At 34.7% G+C, this 23,946-nt stretch overlaps 1 protein-coding gene across 1 annotated transcript in view; it reads left to right on the forward strand.

Moving 5' to 3' along the window:
- Sema2a (Semaphorin 2a) overlaps positions 1-23,946 on the forward strand; it is a 1,119,544-nt gene that overhangs the window by 739,900 nt on the left and 355,698 nt on the right. The window contains exon 3 of the mRNA XM_072536254.1: positions 15,679-15,730. Coding sequence (XP_072392355.1) covers positions 15,679-15,730 — 52 coding nt within the window. The remainder of the gene's footprint in view (positions 1-15,678; positions 15,731-23,946) is intronic.

The raw sequence follows: 23,946 nt of genomic DNA on the forward strand, positions 1-23,946 counted from the left end.
AAAAAAAACACTTTATGAGATGCGCTGGCGTGTCTCCTTTTCAACATAGCTCTGGAAAAGGCGGCCAGGGATGCCCAAATAGACAACAGAGGAAACATTTTTAATAAATCATCCCAAATTTTGGCATGTGCAGATGTTGACCTAGTTGCCCGCACAACACGCAAGCTAGAAGAAATGTATACCACCTTGTCAAACGTCTCAAAAAATATGGGCCTGCAAGAAAATGAGGAGAAAACTAAGATAATGCCATCAACACCCAACAATAGAGCCAGAAACATCGGCCACCAATTCACGGTTGATAACTCTACCTTTAAAGTGGTGGACAAATTCCCATATTTAGGCTCCCTGATCACCAAGGAGAACGTCATGACGGAAGAAATCAAGAGAAGAATAATCCTAGCAAACAAATGCTATTTTGTACTGAGTAGACATATGAGAAGCAGAAACTTAAGCCAAAAAACAAAAATAACCATATACAAAACCCTTATACAACCAGTGTTGACATATGGGTCGGAGACATGGACCATTTCCAAGGCAGATGAAAATCTCCTGCTTATATTTGAACGAAGGATCCTGAGAAGAGTTATTCAACTACGAGATATATCACAGATATAAACATATATTTGGTGCTAAAGACGTAGTATACTTTATAAAAATAGGAAGACAGATGGGCTGGACATCTGGCAAGATCACAGCAGAACAACCCTCCTAGAAGAATCCTTATGTCACAACCTGTGGGAAGTAGAAGAAGGGTAGGCCAAAACTCCGATAGAGGGATGGTGTAGATGAGGATGGTAGACAAATATGCGCAGCAAACTGACAACAGTTGGCAATGGATAGAACTGGCTGGCGTAATAGACTTTTGAAGGTCGAGGCTCTTTTATAGGGCTGTAGCACCAATGATGATGATCATCAGTACCCATAAAAATCAGTAATTACTATTAAAATAGTACTTATTTTAAAATGCCGCAAGAAAATAGCATCAGAACAACATAAAAATCAGGTTATTACGATTTTATATCTTTCCTAAACTGTTGTACGGAGTTGAGTCGTGAAGTATCACAGACGCTACCTACAGGAAAATTGAGGCTCTCGAAGTATGGCTTTATCGTCGAATCCTGAAGATATCCTATACCGACCACGTCTAGGGATGCAACATCGGTAAAAACATCGATTTTGAGCATCGATGGTAACATCGAACCTGAACATTAATAGTAACGATATATCGAAAAGAAAACATCGATGTTTTTACAAATGTTGAATAATGCGAAAATAATAAATTAAATAAGTATTATATAAGCGTAATTTAATTGCTGAAAAACGTTGTGTAAGTGTGTAAACTTAACCTAATATTAAACAATTAAAAATTATCTCGTAATAGATACCTACCACACAACACAGAACAACCAAATTATTAGAAAAAAAAACAAATAAGTAATATATTAAAATTATAATCCCCGATAGTGCTTATCAATATCTAGTAAAAATAACAGTTTTGATAGCAGCTTTCCTTTTATCCTGTTTCTTTGTTGGGATTTACTGGGAAACTTGCAACAACAAGCGTGTCATATAAATTACTAGCCAGTGAAAGCAGTAGTTGTTCGGTGTCTATACTTAATTAAATGGTATTCGATATTTTCAATTAATATCGATGTTACCATCGATGCTAACGAATACCTAAATATCGATGGCAAAACATCGTCCATCGAGCGTTCAACATCGATGTTTTTCAATCATCGATGAACATCGCGCATCGCTAGACCACGTTACTAACCAGGACATTGTAAGATTTTTTGTACAATATTTTCTTATGAAAAGATTTTTTCCACTTGTAAAAGATCTGTTTAAGAAACCTCGGTCTACATTTACTCTAGGAGTATCTTTGAAAGCCTTGATTAATTGATTGCCTTGATTGAGAAGAATAATTCTCGAATATTAATAACAAGGAGACACGCTGTATAGAAAAGAATGTACCAAAATATAGAAACATACAATTGTCTTCATGTAGCACGTCTAAGTTACATATTGTGTTCATAAGGGATTAAGCCATAATTGATTGTAATAAAAATTACATTTTTAACTCAAATATTGACGTTTTGATTCACTCCGAAAAGAGTTAATTAACGTTGTATATTAGCTGGTACTTTGACATAATTTGACAGGCGACTTACCCGGCCTCGATGTTTCAGCAGATAACCATGTTTTTGGTTTTTTTCCTTATGGTCGATATCAAATTCTGATATGTTGTGTGTTCTTGTATTGTGTAAATATGTATTGTATATGTAAAAATGATATGTCTGTGGCCTTCTATTAATTATATAATTAATCTATTATTAAATGTTGACATATTTTTGTTGCTGACTTTTTATTTTAGTATTGGTAATCGGAGCCTGTTATATTGTGCTGATGGGTTTGCTACAAGATGAGAGCTGCTTCTTTGATTTTTCTCTTTTTCATGCCTGTTTCTTTCATGATTATTGATGCATCTTTCCATTGTACCCTATTCTCATTCTCCCTGTTATGTTTGCATATCTGTGATGTTGGAAATCCCTATTTTTGATGTATTTTTCATACTCCTTTATACTGACACTAAGTGATTTTGCTGTTTCTCCCACATAGAAATTGTTACATTCACAGGGTATTTCACAGGCTTTCGATCGCATCCAAGTCGAAGACGTCTTACACCTACTGTATAAAAGAAACATACCACTCAATATTATACAAACCATCGAACACATCTACTTCCATAATCGAATATAGGCAAAGATAAATGGAAAACTAACACAGTGTATACCAATACAAAGCGGAGTCAGACAGGGTGACTCGTTAAACCCACTTCTCTTTAATATAATAATGGACGAAATAATATAAGCAGTACGTAAAGGTAACACCTAAGGTAGCAGTACGTAACACCTAAGACAAGAAACAAAAACAACAATCTATAAAGCAGCAATTAGACCTATATTAACATACATGGCGGAGACAAGACCTGACACATCTAAAACGAGACGACGACAACAGAGATGAAAATACTTCGACCAATATCAGGGAAAAGTCTATTGGATAGGGAGAGAAGCGAAAACATAAGAAGAACATGCAATATAGAAGACATAATAAATGGATGCTTGAAAAAACGGAAACAGAAGTGGAACGAAGACATTAGTAGAATGGCAGAGGATAAGATAGTACGAATAGCACGAGATAAGTCACCAAATTAACGAAGAAGTATGGGCAGACCAAGAGACAGATGGTGCGATAAGTTAAACAATTGGGGAGACTAATATTGAAGAAGAAACCTTTAAAGCCTACATACAAGAAGGAAGAAGAAGAAGAAGAAGAAGAAAGGGTATTTTATAGATGTAGTTCTTTGACCTCTCTTGTGTATTGTTTGGTTTGGTTTTGGACACTATATTGATTTCGTGCGCTGAGCTGACATTAAAAATCGCTGGTTGCTTCAAAAAGTGTTTCAAAAAGAGAACTGTTCATTCTACAGAAGAAGTACTAATAAATATTTTTGTTTAAAATTATCTGTTACATTTCTTATGTGAAATATTTTTTTCTATTGCGTACAAAATCTTGATAAATTGATGTTTTCTGTTCCCCTACTACGGGTTTTTAGGGGAAAGCCTGGGGATAGGAGTGACAATCTTTTTTTTGCATTTTTTGTTTATTCGTTACGTTTTTAGAGATCAGATATCTGACGACTGGACTATTGGTAGACTTATTTTGCTGATTTGTTTGAGTCGATCTATTAATCATGGTATTTATTATGTTTAATGAAGAACAACGTAAATCCTGGCATGTTTAAATAAACAATACAGTAAAGAAACGACAAAAAAAAATGAAAAGTAGTAGTTGTCGAAAGCCCACCTTCTTGACTCGTCTTCAAACGACGATAAACGTCCAACTTCTGTGTCTGCCGTCGAATATACGACGCCGACACCGCTGACGCAGCTGTTTTCTTTCGAAGTTCGGCGTTAAGATGCACTAAATTGCAGTTATTTACTGTAACTACTGAGCTACTCCATTACAGATTTACTAAATCACCCTCTAAGTACCATTGTTTTATCTGGCGCTAGTCCAAAGTGGGGCGTACGGTCATATTCAGAGATACATGATGTTCGTCTTTCGCCAAACAATTTGTCGACGATTATAATAAAGCTAATCCGGATGTTACTTTTTGCTTCACTGTAGAGACATTAAAGGGAATAGTCAGTTTATACGAGGTGTTCAGTTTGGATGTGTTCAATTTTCTGGAATGTAATTTAGGTTTTAGTTTCCCTCAAGTTCAAGTATTTCTTTGTTTTGATAGCATTCTTTATACCTTACACTACTTTACGCTAATATGCGAAACCACAGTTCGCATATTATTCCAATAAAATTTTGTGAAAATGTATTCTTTGGTTCAATTTAAGTGATAGGATATTTTTAAGTACGTCTTCACCTCTACAGGTATTGTTCCAGAAATGAACATATTGTTTTAAAATATAAAATAAAAATGTAATTCTTTAGACTTTTCTTAGTGTAGAATAACTAGAATAGTCACCTCATCAAGTTTGTTCGCGACACCCGACTCATTGGCGTCTGACCCTCTTAAATATTTTTTTCACACCTAAATAAAATAGAAGTAATCTTAACGTTCACGCATCAAGTAGTGATTTATCAGTTCAAGTTCACACGTTGCCATCGAGGCATCGAATTTTTAAAAACTCTCAATTCACGTATAAAAATATTTCTCTCCGCTGAAATCGGGCATTTTCTCATACCGGTGTTTTCTTTTACGTGTTATAAAGAAAGAATTTTTGATATTGTATAGTAAGCTACGGCCGTGTTGGGCCTCTCTACTCTTAAAAGATTTAATTATAAATCGATAAACTCAAAAGTGCTTTATTTCTCTGGAGCTATATTTGCTCATATTAAGAATCCTTATCCTTCAACGGTCACTAAAGAACCAAACCTATGGAGATACATCCATTCACAAGTCCTTTGAAGTAAGGCTTGGAATCCAAAGATTTCCAACCCTCTTATGTAGGTAGCCAGTTACAAGGCTCTCTCAGGTATGTTATAATTTAATCTATGTATAAAAATTGAGTGATATTTACCAAACGTCGTTTTATTTTTTATAACTTTTTTCTAACAACTTAAGAACGACTGAAGCGATTTCTTTAATTTTGTTTTTGAAATATTTTTAGAAGTCCAATTAATGTTTAAAAGGTGAGAAAATATGATAAAATTGTAAGGAAAATAATAAAAGCACCCATTTTATTTAATCATACGAACAGTTATATATACTCCTTTAGATTAAAGTCACTAAAACCTTGGCTATCTTTACTTGTATTTCCTTTTTTTTGCATTAGTATATGAATGATCTACGGCGTTGTCACTCGCCGGAGAGAAACTTTTTATTTTTGTTAATTGATTAACTTTTTTCTTTTATTATTTTTAATCTTATAAAAAATTAATCAATCAATCAAATTAAGATGAATTAAGTAACCTGTGTACATCTTCCAAATTTCATTTTTTTATTTTACTTTATTATCAAGACATAATTTTTTTTATTATTATATAACAAATGAGGGCAGAGAAACTAACTCATATTATGCACAAAAACAAAGAAAAATATTCTTTTAAAGCTAATTAAAACAAATGATAAAGTTACAATTAAGTACATCATACAAAAATTCTGAAACAACTAAAATTTCAGTCCTATAAAAAAAATAAAGCGCTATCAAGTTTATTTTTAAAGATGTTAACACTAGTTGCTAATATGGTGTCTTGATCCCAATTGTTTCAGATATTTAAGATTCGATTTGGCTAGAAGCACTTTGAACCTTCAAGTAGTTTGTTCGCTCTTTAATTTGTAACGATGGCCTTTTAATCTTTCGTCTTGATTTAAAGTGAATATGGTGTTTACGTTACCAAAATTATGTTTTAAAATACGGAAGGACATAATTAGGTCACCTCGAAGACGTCGCTGCTCGAATATCGTGAGATGGGCCATGGATAGCCTATCTTCATAATTAGGTCTTACACAGCCGTGTGCTAGTCTTGTGACTTTACGCTGAACATTTTTAATTAGGATTTTATCGCGACTGAGATCTGGATTCCACATTGGCCTGGCAAACTCAAGAATAGGTCTAACGCATATTAAGTAAAGTTTACTAACAGATGTTAGAGATTTACGTCTAAAACATTTACAGATCAAATACAATTTCGAGTTTGCACGTAAACACCGACACTATGTGATCAGTCTAATTAAATTCACTAATTATGACTCCAAGATCGTTGTGGGAGGTTACCCAGTTTAAGGGATATCCATTAATAAAGTATGGTAGTAATGGATTATTTTTGCATTTTTCAATGTTAGCGGAAGTAACCATTCTGAGGACCATTCGAATACTGCATCAAGATCGTGTTAAAAGAATATGTTGGTTAATAGTTGGATTCAGATATAATTTCGTATTATCAGTGTAAATGGAAACCTTACTACTAGTGTAGATACAAAAAAGGAGCGGTCCAAGTACTGATCCTTGTGGGGCTCTACTCTTGACTGACTTATCTAGTGAGTGGACTTCCCCGACACGAACCCTGGAGTATCTGTCGGATAGAAAATCTTGAATCCAAATGTTTATGCTATGGTTATAAAGCTATGCTGTTGGTGAGGGATGACATTTTCTTGAAGAAGCAACTCAGACATAGCTTCTGAAGTAATCGAAGTAATTCATTCATCCATAAGTGATGTTTAATGGCATCCGGTGTGAAAGATATATTATCAAGAGTTTTAGACAAACGTGTGGACACATTATTTGAGGAATGGTATCGTTAGGTTCATCTGTGAAAACCTGAGAAAAGAATAAAGATAAACGTTTGACTCGGTTAAAAAAATTACGGTGGGCATGAAAATCATCAAGGGAACCAGTAAGTTTATATGTTCGCCAAAGCTTTCGCTTATGTTGAATTCAATGGGTAGCTGAGATGTTGATCCAAGGTTTTAGTCGATTTCTGTATAGCTGCCGTTCGGTTATATGATCAGAAATTGTTGTTGTTGTTGAATTATTTAGCAATATATACCTTTATAAGAAAATCTCTAAACTTGCAATTAATATTAGACAGTTAACAAATGATTCATTTCATCATCACGTAGCGCTGCAACCCTGGGTGGGTCTTGGCTGACTGTACAACTTTTTTCCAATTTGTTCGGTCTTGCATCAACCTAGGGTCAAATGGAACGTTCATTTTCCGGAGATCTGCTTGGATGTTATCTCTCCATCGCATTCTGGGACGTCCGAGTGGTCTTTTGCCTGTGGGAATCTCCTCCCATACCAGTTTTACAAGTCTTTCGTTATGCAGTCTGTGCACGTGGCCTGCCCATCTTAGTCGATGTGATTTAATTTTTTGGACAATATCGGCGTCATTGTAGAGTGCTTTTAATTCGATATTGGTTCTGATCTTATACTGGTTTGTGGTGATGTCATGGTGAGGTCCGAAAATTTTCGGAAAAAAGTATTTTTCGTTCAAAGCGTGTGAGCTTTTCTTCGTTTGCTTTTGTCATGGTCCACGTTTCCCATCCGTATGTTATTACAGGTCTGACGATGGATTTATAGATTTTGATCTTTAAACTTATTTTAAGATTTTTTGATTTTATGAGCTTATACAGTGCGAATAGACAGCGGTTTGCAGATTGGATTCTGTCATTTCCTTTATGAAAAAGAACAACAGTTACAAAGAGAACAAGAGTTCGACAATGAAGCATTGGCCGGAATAGTACGTACAAATGTTCCACAATAACAATTGAATCAATAACAAGAGATTGCGTACGATACTTTGATAAACGCTGTGAATATAGGATCTAGTGGACCTGGATGCTCGGGTTAGGCAAAAAGAAAATGTTTAATTCTATTGTTATTGACGAGGATTAAATCGAGTAGCCGTAATTAAGGCGAACTGCTTTGTAAACGCATGCCTAAAATTATCCAATTTGTGGCGGCACTAAAGACGCTTTAATTGATAAATAAGATGCTAGTGTTTTTGAAACTAGATCAAAGTGCAATTCGGTTTTCGAAGATGTTGTTAGACATTGGAAATTAGTAAAGTCGCTATTGATACCTCGATCCGATCGATCACATAACCCACAGATTTCTGTTACTCTACAGACTCGAAAGAGGAGCTTATTCAGCCGGTTTTCCGGACATATCGCAACAGTTCAATAACCATAATTGGCTGAGTAAGCGAGCAATATTGGCAGCAAAAATACAGATGTCGATAATCTTAATGCGACCATTCAGAATTCTCTTCCAAGAAAGTTGCTTTTGTTCAAATCAGTTGATAAAGTTATAAACCAGGTTGACATAGTTAACTATTCTACAGAGTTCTTGAATTCATAGAATTCATTCGAATTATTAATAATTAATAGTAAAACCAGTTGTCATTATGTTGCGTAACATGAATCAACCTCGACTGTGCAATATAATGAGACTGACTGTGAAAAGGCTAATAAATAATGTCGTTGAGGCAACCAGCATTAATGAACAATACAAAGGAAAGAATATTTTGATCATGCATAATATATCGATGATTCCAACAGACTTACCATTTGATTTTAAGCGTCTACAATTTTCAATGCGTTTGGCCTTTGCAATGACGGTAAACAAATCTCTATAAGTTCGCGGAATTAACATAGTGTTTCCATGTTTTGAAATTGGACAATTATTATTCGCGCGTCCGAAAACCGTATATATATATATATTTAGGTATTCTACAGTATTCACTGCCTTCCCTCGCTCAACCGTTTCCATCTCTCTCTGTTGTTCCATTCTCCATCGTTTAGTCCTCTCTTACTCATGGCGTCGTCTACTTCGTTCCTCCAGGATTTTCGGGGTCGTCCTCTTTTCCTCCTTCCTATGGGGCTCCATTCGGTTATTCTCTTTATCCATCTGCTGTCGCTAGCTCTTCTTACATGTCCATACCACTTTAGTCTTTTTTGTTCTATATATGTTAGTATGTCTGTTTCTATTGATGTTCTTTGCTTTATTTCGTCATTACTTCTCCTATCCATTCTTGTTACTCTGCAGCATCTTCGCAGGCATTACATCTCTGTTGCTTTTAAATCTTACTGCTGTTTTTCTTGTTTATGATCCAATTTTCGGCCCCATATGTCATAATACTTCGCACTAATGTTATATAAATCTGCGTTTTTGTCTTCATATTTAGGTGTCTATCCCACCATACTGAGTTAAGTTGTCAGATTGCTGTTCTTGTTTGTCCTAATCTTTGTGTAATTTCTTCCTCTGTTGTTGCATTTTTCGTGATTATAAACCCCAGGTATTTGAATTTATCCTTTCCTTTGATTGTTACGTTGTCATCAATCTGTAGATCTTCTATGTCTTCTTCACTTGTAGATAGGTACTCTGTTTTCGCGAGGTTAATATCTAGGCCAGCCTTGGTATATTCTTCTTGTAGTTTCTTCATCATGTAGCTGAGGTCGTCTTGGTCTTGTGCAATCACTACTTGATCGTCTGCAAAACTTTGCGTATATAGGTATTCGTTCCGTACCGGTACTCCCATGCCGTCGCATTTTCTTTTCCATGTAGTCAAGGCTTTCTCTAAGTATATTTTGAATAGGGTTGGAGATGTGGAACAACCCTGCAGGAGCCCTTTAGTTGTGGTGAAGTCTCCTATGATTCTTGTTCCCATTTTAATGGACACTTTATTTTCTTTATACAGAGCTTTTGTAGCTTCTATGAGTTCCGTCTGTATTTCTAATTTGTACATTGCCTCCCATAGTTCTGACCTTGGTACAGAGTCATACGCCTTTCTCAGATCCACAAATGCCAAGTGTATATCTCTATTTTTTGCTTTTTTCTTTTCCAACAGTTGTTCCAGTGTGTATATGTGGTCTACGCATGATCTTCCTGCCGTGAAGCCTGCCTGATCCTCCCCGATTTTGCCTTTTATCGCTTGCTCTATCTTTTCTCGCAGTATCTTCCCATATAATCTTCCTATTGATGATATTACGCTTATTCCTCTGTAGTTTTCGCATCGTTTTCTATCTCCTTTCTTAAATATAGATGTTATATATGCCGCCGTCCATTCCTTTGGGAGCTGTTCTCCATTTATGGCTTTCTGAAATATCCATTGTATCATCCGGTGTAATTTTTTTGATCCGTATTTTATAAGCTCAGGTGAGATGCCTCCAGGTCCCGGTGCTTTCTTATTTTTGATTGCTTTTATGGCCGTCCTCATTTCCCTATCTGTTATTTCTATTTCTTGTTGTGGGAATCTGCTTCGTCTTCGCCTGTTTTCTTTTCCAATGAATTGTGGTCTTTGTTCTGTTAATAGTTCCTTGTAGTAGTCCTTCCAAAAAAACCGTCATTGTTATAATATATTTACGCATCGCAAAAACAACAAAAATATTGTTTATCGAAAAACATTAAACTTATTTCATAATATTTCTGATTTTTTTTTGTTTTCTGTTAATTTTTAGTTATTAAACTTTTGACACACTATTTAATTCTAAGGCGGTACCAAGTTTATCAGGTTAGCTTGTTCTTAATTCAAGTCACAGTAAAACAGTCATTTAGTATAGAAAACACACGAAGATGACAAATGAAATAATCGAAATGATGGAAAAAAGAGGGCATGTTAAAAATGAAAGAATTCAGAGCATAAAAACCTAAAGCATAATCTAATTAGAATAAAAATCAGTGCAAAAATTAAAATGGATTTTTACAAGTAACTATTAAGTACTAACAACTGAATGCTAAATTTACGTAATTTGTTAGTACTTCGAACAATAAGTTACACAAACGCTAGAAAACAAAAGTGTGAGCCAAACATCGCTCGAGCTTCGATGTTTAAAAGTGTCTGATGAGAAAAATTAATTGAAAAATTTGGTCTCGATCTCGACTAACTTATGATTGGAGAAGAAATAAATCTAAAGGTTCTTAAGTAATTTTTCGCATTTTGTTTTATAGTTGCTGTTAAGCCCAATTTCTGGACTACTGGGAGGTCCAGGTCCTTTGTAACTTTGTTCGGTTACACTTATGATACAAATTAAACTATGTTTTATATCTTTTAATATTTACTACAAATGATATGACATTTACTATGTTTTACGATAAAATTTTCTTTCCGTGCCAACACTAAACATTGTGACAAAAATATCCTCGCTCTTTCCAGACCGGTAAATTCATCAAAGTGTATTGAATACTGACACACCACATTTTTGCTAGATGCACACACATGAACACGTTCGTTATTTTTGTTTTCATTAGTCGGACAATGTTGTCTGCTCTCTGTGGCCGGCCCGAAAGCCACATGTCACCATTATGCGTGTTTAGTATTTTAACAACCATGATCAGGAGTTAAATGGGCTCCAAAATGAACAGTAGTGTACCATAAGGGCATATTTTCAAAGAGAAACAGTCAATCGACTGACAGCGACTATGGTTTGAATGAGTGTTGGAATAGATAAATGGATAATACGTTAATTACACACTGCTGCGACGAATAACCTGTTTTAAAATAAACGATGGTGGAGTGATAGATTTTCCTAATGATTTTTTGGTTTTCGAACTTATACGCCATGTTGTGAAATTATTTTCCTAGTAATTCGTCTAAAATAAATTATCTTTCTAGTTCATTTCATGAATAATTATATCTACAAAATACTTTTGAATCGTGAAAGAAATATTGTAAACAAGTTTATTGCCAACATATTTACCTACACTTTGTCAAAAATAGTGACTTTAAAAATCCTACAATCCACGTTCATTTAAAGCGCAGCAAAATTACTGGAAATTGTTAATAGAAGTAAACTCGTCCTGTAAACTATGTATCAAAATCACGTGGGCTAGTCCCGGCATTTTCCAATTCTTTCTCTCTGAATACTTTCTTTGTCTGCTCTTTATGTTAACGGGCAAATTTTCGAACGTTACATCAAAGCTGCACATATGTTGTGTCTAACCAGGTTTTGAGGTTCAACCAGCATGTTCTTCCTGGACCTCTCTTTCCAAATATTATCCCTTACATATCTGGATTAATTAGATAAAATTAATTAATCATTATTAAAAAGAATATTAATGCATTGAAGACGAAGATATTTACTAAAATTGAAAATATGAAAATTTATCAAAAATAAAAAGTAATCTTTAACCAACAAATAATAAGTTTAAGATCCAACGACCGGTTTCAATCCTCTAGTATGTATGGCACTGGTGGAGTTCTCAACTATTCGAATTCCAAATCCAAAAGAAAACCAACCCATGAACTGAATAAGCTTCTAGCCCCTGTGACTTCTAATTATCCATGTAGAAAATTATTGATATTGTAGGATTTCCAAAGAATACAGACCATATGACTTGTTGGCGAAATAAATTCTCCAAGGTCACCAGGTCTCTTACTGTTGTTAGGCAATCACCATTATCCAAATTTAAATATATAAAAAAATTTATTTTCAATTTCATTGATTCCAACTTAATCATTTCATTTATATACTTATCCATATCATTCTTACACTATTATGTGGACAGTACCACATCAATGTCTCTCATTTTCCATATCTATCAATTTTCAAACCACTTATGATGTCATAGATTCAACCTCAAACATTAACTCCACTAACTTAATAACTGACTTGTTGTTTTTTCAATAATAGAGATTTGCAGATTTAAAGGGAAATAAAATTTCTATCATTTAAACAGATTCAATCTTAATTAAAGGTTCATTAACAAGATACTAGGTATTATTATAAAAACATTAAAAAATTTTTATAATTTTTAATAATTACATTAGTCGCGGAACACACCAATACTTTGTCATGTTTAGCTGTCTTCTTAAATTATATTCCTGTCACCTCAGCCAGTTGGTCTGTGTCGTCTTAACTGACAAGAACGGCGTGTTAAAAACCGAGCAGAGAGACATGTAGCTCCTCAAGTATTAATTTATCCATTGTCATCGACCTAGAGGCAACACATAATTTAAGTTTGGAAAGATGTAACCCATATATGGATGTCATAGAAATCTAATTTTATTGTTAGCTTCAAGTACATAAGGCAGTACTTGAGAAGATGATCTGATTAGATCGAAAACGTTATGCTGCTACTGTATAAATTTTGACGACACTTGTATAAGTTTTAAAAAGTTTTAACTACATGTTTATTTTATATACCTAAATACAATCGTGAAGTGTTTTAACTTCTGTATGTTTTTTTAAACGATGGTATACAGCCAACTACTGGAATTTTCCCATTAATTTTTTTAGAAAAATATAAATTAAGTTGCATAAAAATATTAGTGGCTCTTCCCTGTGGGAATCCAATCAGTTTAGTGTAAGTTGTGTTTGTGGAAATAATGGTTTTATCGTGAAAAGTTGCCTAAATTATTCCTAGCGTCCTCACCAGCGAAACTTCTTTAACGTTGTAAAATTTCAACATTACTTTCTGTTTTCGTTAGGAAAAAAGAAGAAAGTGAGGAAAAGAAAAACCCAAGGTTTTTAATTTTTTATAAAAATAAAGGTTTGGATAAAAAATTGGTTTAGTCAAATAAAAACGTTAATGAATTGTGTAATTTACTGCGACCTTGAATAAATTAAAACAATTATCTGAGTTTCGGCAAGAAACATATGAATTCAATAAATAGGAAATAATAGATTATCTCTGAAATAAACACAAAGCATGATATAATAAAACATTTTAATTTTTGGCTGTTGCGTATATTTTATAAAAGGAGATTTTAAACTGGATGTTTATTAATCTTAATATTATATCTTACCGGGTTGCTTATAGATTTTACCAAATAAAAAACCAAACCAAAATACACTTTTTCAACCTTCTAATAAATTAAAAACCAAACTTAATAAATCTTCTTAAATTGAAATAAATTCTTTTTGTCACAAGCTAACCCGCCATCCGTTTAATTTGACTCTATGGATCGAAGTCGAAGACGTCTTATACCTACTGTATAAAAGAAACAGCAATCAATATCCATAATCGAATACAGGCAAAGATAAATGGAAAACCAACAAATCCAAAATCATACAAGCAGTACGTAAAGGTCATGGTTACAGAATGGACAAAAAAAAAATCCAAATATTAAGTTATGCAGACGGCGACGCATTAATCGCCGAGACAGAAGACGAGCTTCAAAGATTAACACATACATATATTTAATATAACAGTCAAGAAATACAATATGATAATAGTAGCAGAAAAACACCAAATGTATGACAACATCTAAATACCCACTACGATGTAAAATAGAAATTAATGGGAAAATAATACAGCAGGAAGTAAGGTTTAGATATCTGGGAATAAATATAACTAGTTACGGAGATGTTGAAGAAGTACGACAACAAAGCTTAAAAGCAAGTAAAGCGGCGGGATCTTTTAATGACACAATGACACACAAAAACAAGAATCTATAAAGCAGCAAATAGACCTATACTAACATACATGGCGGAGACAAGACCTGACATTTCTAAAACGAGTCGACTACTAGATACAACAGAGATGAAAATACTCCGACGAATATCAGGAAAAAGTCTGTTGGATAGGGATAGAAGCCAAAACGTAAGAAGAGCATGCAATATAAAAGACCTAAATAAATGGGTGACAAAACAAAAAAAGAAGTGGAACGAACACATAGTAGAATGGCAAAGGATAAGATAGTACGAATAGCAAGAGATAAGTCACTAAATGGACGAAGAAGTATTGGCAGGCGAAGAAAAAGATGGTGCGATAATTTAAACAATTTAGTAGGCTAATATCAAGCCCATCCTCACCTACGCGTCGGAAACATGGACGATGACAAAGAGCGATGAAGAACGTTTAAGTTGCTTTGAACGTAAAATCCTCCGGCATATCTATGGAGGAGTACAGGAGGGCGGATTATGGCGTAGACGCTATAATTTCGAACTTTACCGCCTGTATGACAAACCTGATATTATTAGGTCCATCAAACTAAACCGGCTGCGGTGGTTAGGTCACATAGAGAGAATGAATGAGATGGAGTCGCCAAAACATATTTATAACCAAAGAATAGATGGAGTGAGAAGGAGAGGCAGACCCCGAGCACGATTTAAGGATCAGGTGGAGGAAGACTTGGGGAGTACGAAACTGACGAAGCCAAGGCGAAGAATAGGAGATAATGGAGACTTATCCTTGAACAGGCCAAGACCCACCATGGGTTGTAGAACCAATGATGATGAATATTGAAAAAAAAACAGGTTTTAAAGCCTACGTAAAAGAAGGAAGAAGAAGATCGAAGTCTGATGAGTCTCCTAGGCTCATTATATTTATACAGTTGAAATTCCTTTGCAGGTAACATGGATTGTCTAACTATTAGTGATTATAAAAGACTATTGATGTTGAAATTATAATTAGAAATCGACGAACGTTACAACAGCTTGCGATTAAAGTTTTGATTAAATAAATTTCCTGCATCTAATATAAAGAATTTCCAATTTAGCTTTGCTAGTTTTACTTAAACTATAAATATTTAAAAAGTTTTCGTCTAGATGGCATTAAATATTAACCAGATTGCCAGTGATAAAGTCAAATCCCATCTTAGAAACCATACTTATAAAATATCCATAAACCTCTCCCAAACTTTCTGGTGATTCATAACTTTTTCACCTAAAACTACCTTGCTCTGATATACTCATTCATTTTTTTGTTGCAGGGACCGCGTCTACAGGCTGAACTTGAGCAATATCAACCAATCAAGCTGCGAGGTAAGTAGAAGACATCATATAACCAACACATTCCTTTTCTTGTCGTGTAAGTTTAAGGGAAAAGTTTGCACCCCTTACAACTCCGCTTGACGTTTCATGCTCTTATTTGTACATATTACGCGTGCAATATGAACATATACTTCCCCTAATGCGAAGATACTACCCGGACTTTACGACTACGGGGGGTGGCCAATAGGTTTCTTCCAGTTTCTGAGTTTTGGTAAACAGTTCCCGTTTCGTTTTATAATAATTTTGTTCTTACATATTAATAAACTTTCACGATTTTTTGAAGAATATTAGATGAACTAGAGCTAATTTTCTTTATTTTTCTGTGAAGCATGTTATGATTTGCTGAGAAAGAAAGAAAAGATCTTCTGAGACAAAACAACAAATAAAAAGGACATTAAAAAACATCAAGATGACCGTATAGAACAAGTCATAGAGAAAAACTAGGAAAAGCGAAACTAGGAAAGAGAAAAAAAAGAAAAAATTAACAAGGACAACTAGAAAAAAGTAAATCTGATATAGCAAACTCAATTGAAAAGTTCTACGCCGATCTGTATCGTTCCAGAAACGATCCCCTAACTCCTCAATCCAGAACTTAAAAAGGCAGATAACAAATGTCAACTCAGAAGTGATGCCCGAAATAAGCCACGAAGAAATAGAAAGGGCAGTAAAAGAAATAAAAATTAATACAGCTCCTGGAAGCGATGGAATCCTAGCAGAAATGCTGAAGAAAGGCGGAGAAGAAGCCATCACATATCTAAAAATACTATTTAATAAATGTATATTCGAAGGCAACATACCCAAATAATGAAATACTGCTAAAACAATACTAATACACAAAAATGGAGACACCACAGACCTGAAAAATTATCGACCAATTTCACTTCTTTCACAACTTTTACAAAGATTAAAAACAAAACTTTGACAAAGATTATTACAAACAGGTTAACAATTAAATTTGACCTATATCAACCAGTAGAACAAGCCGGATTTAGAAAAGGGTACAACACCTGTGACAATCTATATACTTTGAAAATCCTAATAGAAAAGACTAACGATTAACGAAGAAGCATTAGTCAACAACCTTACCGACTCCAGGTACAGAATATTAATACATAATATTTACGAACAGGCTGAAATGATAGTGACGTTTGGTAATGGAATCGAAACAAGACCAGTAAAAATCAACCGAGGCGTAAGACAAGGAGACACAATATCTACAAAATTATTTACAGCTACACTAGAAGATATCTTTAAGTCAATAGACTGGGAAAATAAGGGAATCTCTATTAAAGGAAGATATTTGAACCGTCCTAGATACGCAGATGATGCAGTGCTAATAGCCGACACGTGGAATGCACTGAATACGATGATTGAAGAGCAACACACAGAATCCCTAAAAAAAGGACTGAAAATGAATTTCAGCAAAACTAAACTAATGTCAGCCAAAGATGACAAACCTATAATAAACATCCAAGGGACAGAGATAGAACACGTAGATGAATAGACATATCTGGGTCAAAATACCAATGTAAGCAAAGAAAATCAGACTACCGAAATAAGCAGACGTATAAAAATGGGATGGGCAGCATTCGGAAGACTCTCATAATATGTTCTAAAAATAAAAATATACCTCAAAGACAGCGAACCAAAGTCTTTAATTCCTGTATTCTACCTGTACTTACATATGGAGCTCAAACCTGGACATTCACTAAAATAAACATGGAGAAGATCAGAAAAACTCAGAGAGCTATGGAACGACAGATGCTGGGCATCTCGCTCAAAGACTATAAAATCAATGCAGACATTCGTAATAGAACAAAAGTAAAAGATGCTGTCGAAGAGGCAGCTAAACTGAAATGGAAATGGGCTGGATATAACGAACGTCTTAAGGATGGCCGATGGAATAAAGAAATCGGGAATTGGCGGCCATATGAAGCCAAAAGACCACGATGAAGATCGCAAATGCGCTGGAGCGACGATATTAAAAGAACTGCAGGTCCAATATGGAAACGTCCACAAACAACAGAGATGAATGGCGAGAATTAGGAGGGGAATATATTCGACAATTCGAATAGAGAGAAGAGCTTAAAAAAATGTTATGATTCGATTACTTGACGATTATCTAACAGTTACTTGCAATGGCAACTACAATTTAGAACTATACCAATACCGATACGATACAGACTTTGTCCATCACAGTGCATCCTCGATGATTTATGGCACGAAAAAGTAAAAAAATAAGTGAACGGTACCATTTTTGAAATAAATGTGGTAGATGTACAGTATCATTTCATCATCTACTTCTATTCTCATTAAACCACTTGCAAGGGTTTTTCATCCATGAGTTTCTTCTACTCACTAGACAAATTGTACTATTCACCTTTCCTTAAAGGATACTTTGCTAGTTTAAGATATTTGTTATCTTTCCTGGAATGACTTAGGAAGATATTTCAGTTTTCCATTTTTCTGTAAGCACATCCTCCTCATTAGTACTGTTATATTATGTAGACCAAGGGGGATCTGTTTTGATATGGATGTGAGAGGTGATATTCTGAATTTTGTTACTTTGCTAGTATATGATATTTTTGTTATCTCTCCTGGAATGACTAAGATATTTCAGTTTTCCATTTTTCTGTAAGCACATCCTCCTCATTAGTACTGCTATATTATGTAGACCAAGGGGGATTTGTTTTGATATGGATGTGAGAGGTGATATTCCGAATTTTGTAGAAAAAGTTCTATGATAACCTCAGTAATAATAATTCATCCCCCTCAAATAGGTCAAAGTTTTGTTTTGGAGCAAGGTGTAATGAAATAAAATAGCGGTAATTGAATTTTCTATAATTTACGACTTAGTAAACATGGTTTGATATATTACCTTTGCTGAAAAATAGCAATAAATACAAAAAGAGGGAAAACAAGCCTGTTCTTATTCAATGATTTTCAATTACTCAGATTGCACTTAGGACCTTTATAATTATTATGGAAAGTACAATTTCCTATTTCGAAAAAGGGACGTTATGCCCTGATTGGCAACCACCAACTCTCACAACAAGAGTTGGTTGTTGCCACTCAGGGCATAAGGTCACTTTTCGAGCTGGGAAAACGTTCTGAAAATTTATAAATCCATTTTGGATAATTTTTAAATTTTAATAAAAATTTTCTACCATTTCTCAAAGGAAACTTTAACTTCATTGTTATGGTATACAGATAACCACTGGGATTTTCCCTTTTAACTTTTAAATAAGAAATTATTAAGATATAATATCTTATATTCTACCATTTACCCTATATCGTATATACCTAAGCTACCCAGTTTATCTCATACGAAATTTCCTGACTACTCTTCTACGTAGACTTAATTTCTAATTAAGGATTTTTGTCAATCGTCCTTATATCTACTTAAAGAGGAGTTTATTTATCAAACTTCCAAAGTCTCCTCGTAGCTGAAGATGTTATACTTACAAGAAGTCGTCAAACTACTACACCAGCTATATATATGATCAAGCTCGCTCTAACGCTGTGTATAAGCAACCTGCCTGACGTAAAATAACTTTCTCCCTAACTATTTATGAGATGTGGATTATCATGCTCCCTCTAATCATGAGATATGCTCGATATGGTGCAGTTCAGTGGCGTCGATGAATATTTTATCAAAGTAACTGTGGAGAGTAACGTATTTTTTTATATGATTTTTTCCTCGTGTTTGGATTTTTTTTTAAATTCCTTATTAATATAATACTAACTTACTTCTTGTGTGGGAACTAAGACATTTTTCAAGATATAACTGCTCTCAATCAATTCACAACTGGCAGCGATCATCGCCTTTTAAGAGTAAGGATTCTTGTTAAACAGACGAAAACTAGTAGAAACAGGCCACATAATTATTATAATCAGATAGATCAAAGTAAAATGCGACAGACGGGAAATAAGTATAGAGAAGTCTTGTGGAAAGAATTTGTAGAAGATTATCAACAAGAATATTCCGACATAAACACAATTAATAAAGAAATGCAACGAAAGCTCTTGAAAGCAGGACTGACTGTTGCAAAGAAAACCAAAAATAAAGAAGACAGAATAAGTGATGGAACAAAACGGTTGATGGAAAAGAGACGCACATTTCTAAGCAAAGGAAAGCGAAATACCGATAGTTTCAAAGAATTGAATAAACTTAGAAAGAAGGGAGTAGGTACACTACAATGAAAACAAGGTAGAAAAAATAATAGAAAAGAACCGAGGCCTGAAATGGTTAAGATTAAACAAATAAGGAAAGCCTATAATAATTTCATTGAAGGATAAAGATGGAAAAGAAATAAGAGAAAAGAACGAAATCCTAAAAGTTACTAAAAGATCTTAAGAGAGAGATAACGAATGTCAACTGGGAAATACTCCTTAACACAGAATCCTTCGAAATAAAACAAGCTATGGCACAACTAAAGAACAATAAGTGAAATTGTTCTCGAAGAATTGAAAAATTTTTTTAACGAATGTCTTCTTCACAGAGGATAGGTCCCAGATGATTTGAATGAAAGTTTGACAATATTTCTCTTCAAAAAAGGAGACAGAGGAGATCTGAAGAACTATAGGCCAATCTCCTTGCTGTCCCGAATGTACAAACTGTTTATGAGAGTAATAAGTAACAGATTAGAGCAGGCAGGATTCCGAAAAGGTTACAGTACAGCGGATCATCTTCTTACGGTCAGAACGCTAATAGAGAAAGCCAATGAATATCACTTGAACTTATACATTGTCTTCGTTGATTATGAAAAGGCATTTAACTCCATAGAACTTTGGGCAATAGAGAGAGCTATGAACAACTGCAGGATAGATTCCTGATACAGATTGCTCATACATAATATTTACAAGAAAGCTACAATAAAAATACAAATAGATGCGAAAACCAAAGCTATATCAATCAACAGAGGAGTTCGCCAGGGAGATGTTATCTCACCAAAGCTATTCACACTTGAACTGGACTACGTGTGTGATGGGTAGCTCTTTCGGGGCGACAGACTCAGTAAAACACAGGTTTGAAATAAAAATAAATCTATTAAGTATATATATACAATAAATAAAAACTAAAAAAAAGGAATTCTACGTTGTATACTTATAAAACAAAAATAAAATGAATTCTACGTTTCCGTCTGGGTCCCGCGATGAATGAATTCCCCGGCAAACGTCTATAAAAGAAAAGAAATTAATTAGTACTACTAATATTTTCGCTTTCGCTTCAATTCAGCGAAAGCTCCGAATATACTCGCAAACAAAATATTTAGCTGTGCAGACCCACGGCAATGTTCAATACACAATGCCGACGGGTTCCGCTTGGCTAAGGACAGAGTATGATCCTCAATACGGAAATCTCTGTCCCGGTTGGTTCTGTGCAGATCCACGGTAATGCTCAATACGCAATACCGATGGGTTCCGCTTGGTTAGGGACAGAGTATGATCCTCAATACGGAACTATCTCTGTCCAGAATGGCCCGCTGGTTCACTACACCGGCGAGTCAGGGAGCCTAGAGCGCTAGCTACGAGACTGTCTAATTCCGCTATTCACACGCCTTAAATAGCCGTTTGAATCCCACTACTTCGTCACGTTGTAGAAGTGGATGCGCAAATATTGACACTCCCACGGTTCGAACTGTTAAACGATCAGCGCATCGTTACACGTGTTCAAAGACATTAACTGGGCAGATAAAGGAATAAATGTTAATGAAGAAAACCGAGTCATTTGAGATACGCTGATGAGATTCTAATATTCGCTACAAGTTTCGAAGAACTACAGACCATGATGACGCAACTATTTCAAGCTTCGGAAAAAGTAGGTCTATGAAAAAACAAAAATACACCGAACATTAGAGAAATAACGTTGAACGACATAAATTTAGAAACAGTAAGCGAATACATCTACCTGGGATAGATAATAAAAGTTAACAAAGAAAATCAATTACCAGAAGAATAAGGTTAACGTAAGCAGGATTTGGAAAACTGAGTTGGATCTTGAAAAGCACTAAAATAGAACAATATTTGAAAACCAGGATTTACAGATCAGTGTATCTCCCTATACTTACGTATGGTTCACAGACGTGGACACTCACCAAGTCTAATATGGATAAAATAGTAAAGGCACAAAGAGCGATGGACAGATCAATGTTAGGGGTGAGACTTATAGATAAAAAAACAAACAAATAGATTAAAAGCAAAACCAAAGTAAAAGACGCAGGAGAACCTGCTTCAAATTAAAATGGAACTTGGCAGGACACAATGCCCGACTGAAGAATAAAAGATGGAACCACGAAATACAACAATGGAGATCATGGTTAGGAAAGAAAAGCAGAGGAAGTCCACAAATGAGATGGGCTGATAACACTCAGAAGATCGGAGGATACAACTGGAAGCACGTGGCGCAAAATAGAAAACACTGGATTGATTTGGGGGAGGCCTATTAGTGCCAGTTAATAAAGTAACCTTAGTATTATAATAACTGTCAAGTTAAATATTTAAAGAACAATAATTTTTAACAGTTTAATCATAGTTCCATTATAAACATTTATTGCTATTTTTCAAAAAACTTTTTGAGCTATTTTTGATATTTTTGAATATAGTAAACTGGGTATTAAAAGGAGACGCAGTGAAAGAAGATGGTTTTCGAGACGACAGATCATGTCCAAACAATGTATTTGTCTTTAGACGAGTGGTCGAAGAAAATAGAATAGAAATACATACCTTATATTCGTATATTTTACAAAAGATTACACAATATCTCACGTCCGCTTAAGGTCGTCAAAAGCCTTAATCATGAAAATGTGAGTTCAAAAAGCGTTAAAAACTTGTTCATTGAAATTATCAAGAAACTTAATTATTTTGGAAGCTTAATTAGGAATGTTATAGTAGATGAGATAAAAACACAAAGTGAAATTTCACGAGGAAAATGATGGAAACAAATACAAATACAGTAATCTTATTATTTAAGCTTCCATTATTTAATTCTACACTTACAAGATGCATCTAACATGTTTTCCAATTATTCCTGTGTTTCACAGAGTCCCCTGTACCATCCTCACGCGCCACACTAGACTTTTGTTGCCTACTGCGTCTTGTTTATTAGAAAAGGGTGGTTGAAATAGAGGCGATGTGTAATTTTGGCTGATACGTTATCAAGACCTTTTAATAACTTTGTTATGAGTATGTTTTTATGTGAGCCGGCATATTTACCGTCTATGAAAAGATGGCAGGTAACTCCTGAATGTTGCCGCTTGCTTATGTTCGTTAGGAATAGTTTTATAACCGAGATATTGCGTAATTGGGTGTGTAAAAGCCACAAAAGTCTTGATGTTCGTTAAGGGATGGCCTTAAGAGGGATTAAGATAGGGAATTGAGATCGTAAATGTAAAATGTATACTTATATACAGAATTTGATAAAATCACAAATGTTTGGATAGTAGTTAACCATATTTAATGTGTATATATAAAATATATCCACCGTGGGGTATGGCGCGGGGGTTCTGACAGTCAGATTTTGGTTGACGGGTGGAGGAGACGGTATCTTCTTTATAAGAGGTCTCCAAGTCGAAGGTAACTGTATTCCGTCATCCTCGAGGATGGAGACTATGGTTTTGAAGTTTTAAAATCAATTTTGTGACATGTATAAAGATGGTGTTAACCTAGAGCTGAAATTGAGTCGAAATTGGGAACAGAAATGGAATGTTCATAAATCCTATTATGGATTATACGATTTGTTTGGCCTATATAGGATCGGGGGCAGTCTGCACAAGGAATTTCGTAAATTCCATGTTGTTCTTTTTGGAATGTTCTTTGATTGATCGGACAAGGGATGAAAGTTTTTGTTGGGGGGTAATTAATATCGTTATTCCTCTTGATTTTAGAATTTTGTCGATTTTGTCAGTGATACCTTTGATGTGAGGAAGAAAAGCTTTTTTATAATGAGGGTCTGAGTCTTTGGGTTGAGATTGAGTGGGAGATTGATGTCTGTGGATGCTCCTATTGATGTTATTGTCACGGTAGCTCTTTTGGATAAGGGCTTGTTTTAAACTAGAGTTTACCAATAGAAAAGAGGAAAACCAATAAAAGGGTGGAAATTACTATCAGAAAATAATAGAAGTCATAGAAGAAAGGCTCGTGAATAAAGATAGTTATCAGGATAGAAAAGCATGAGACAGGTATGTGATATACGTTAGAAATTCTGT

The sequence above is a fragment of the Diabrotica undecimpunctata genome, chromosome 1 (genome assembly GCF_040954645.1).
Source record: "Diabrotica undecimpunctata isolate CICGRU chromosome 1, icDiaUnde3, whole genome shotgun sequence".
Lineage (NCBI taxonomy): Eukaryota > Metazoa > Arthropoda > Insecta > Coleoptera > Chrysomelidae > Diabrotica > Diabrotica undecimpunctata.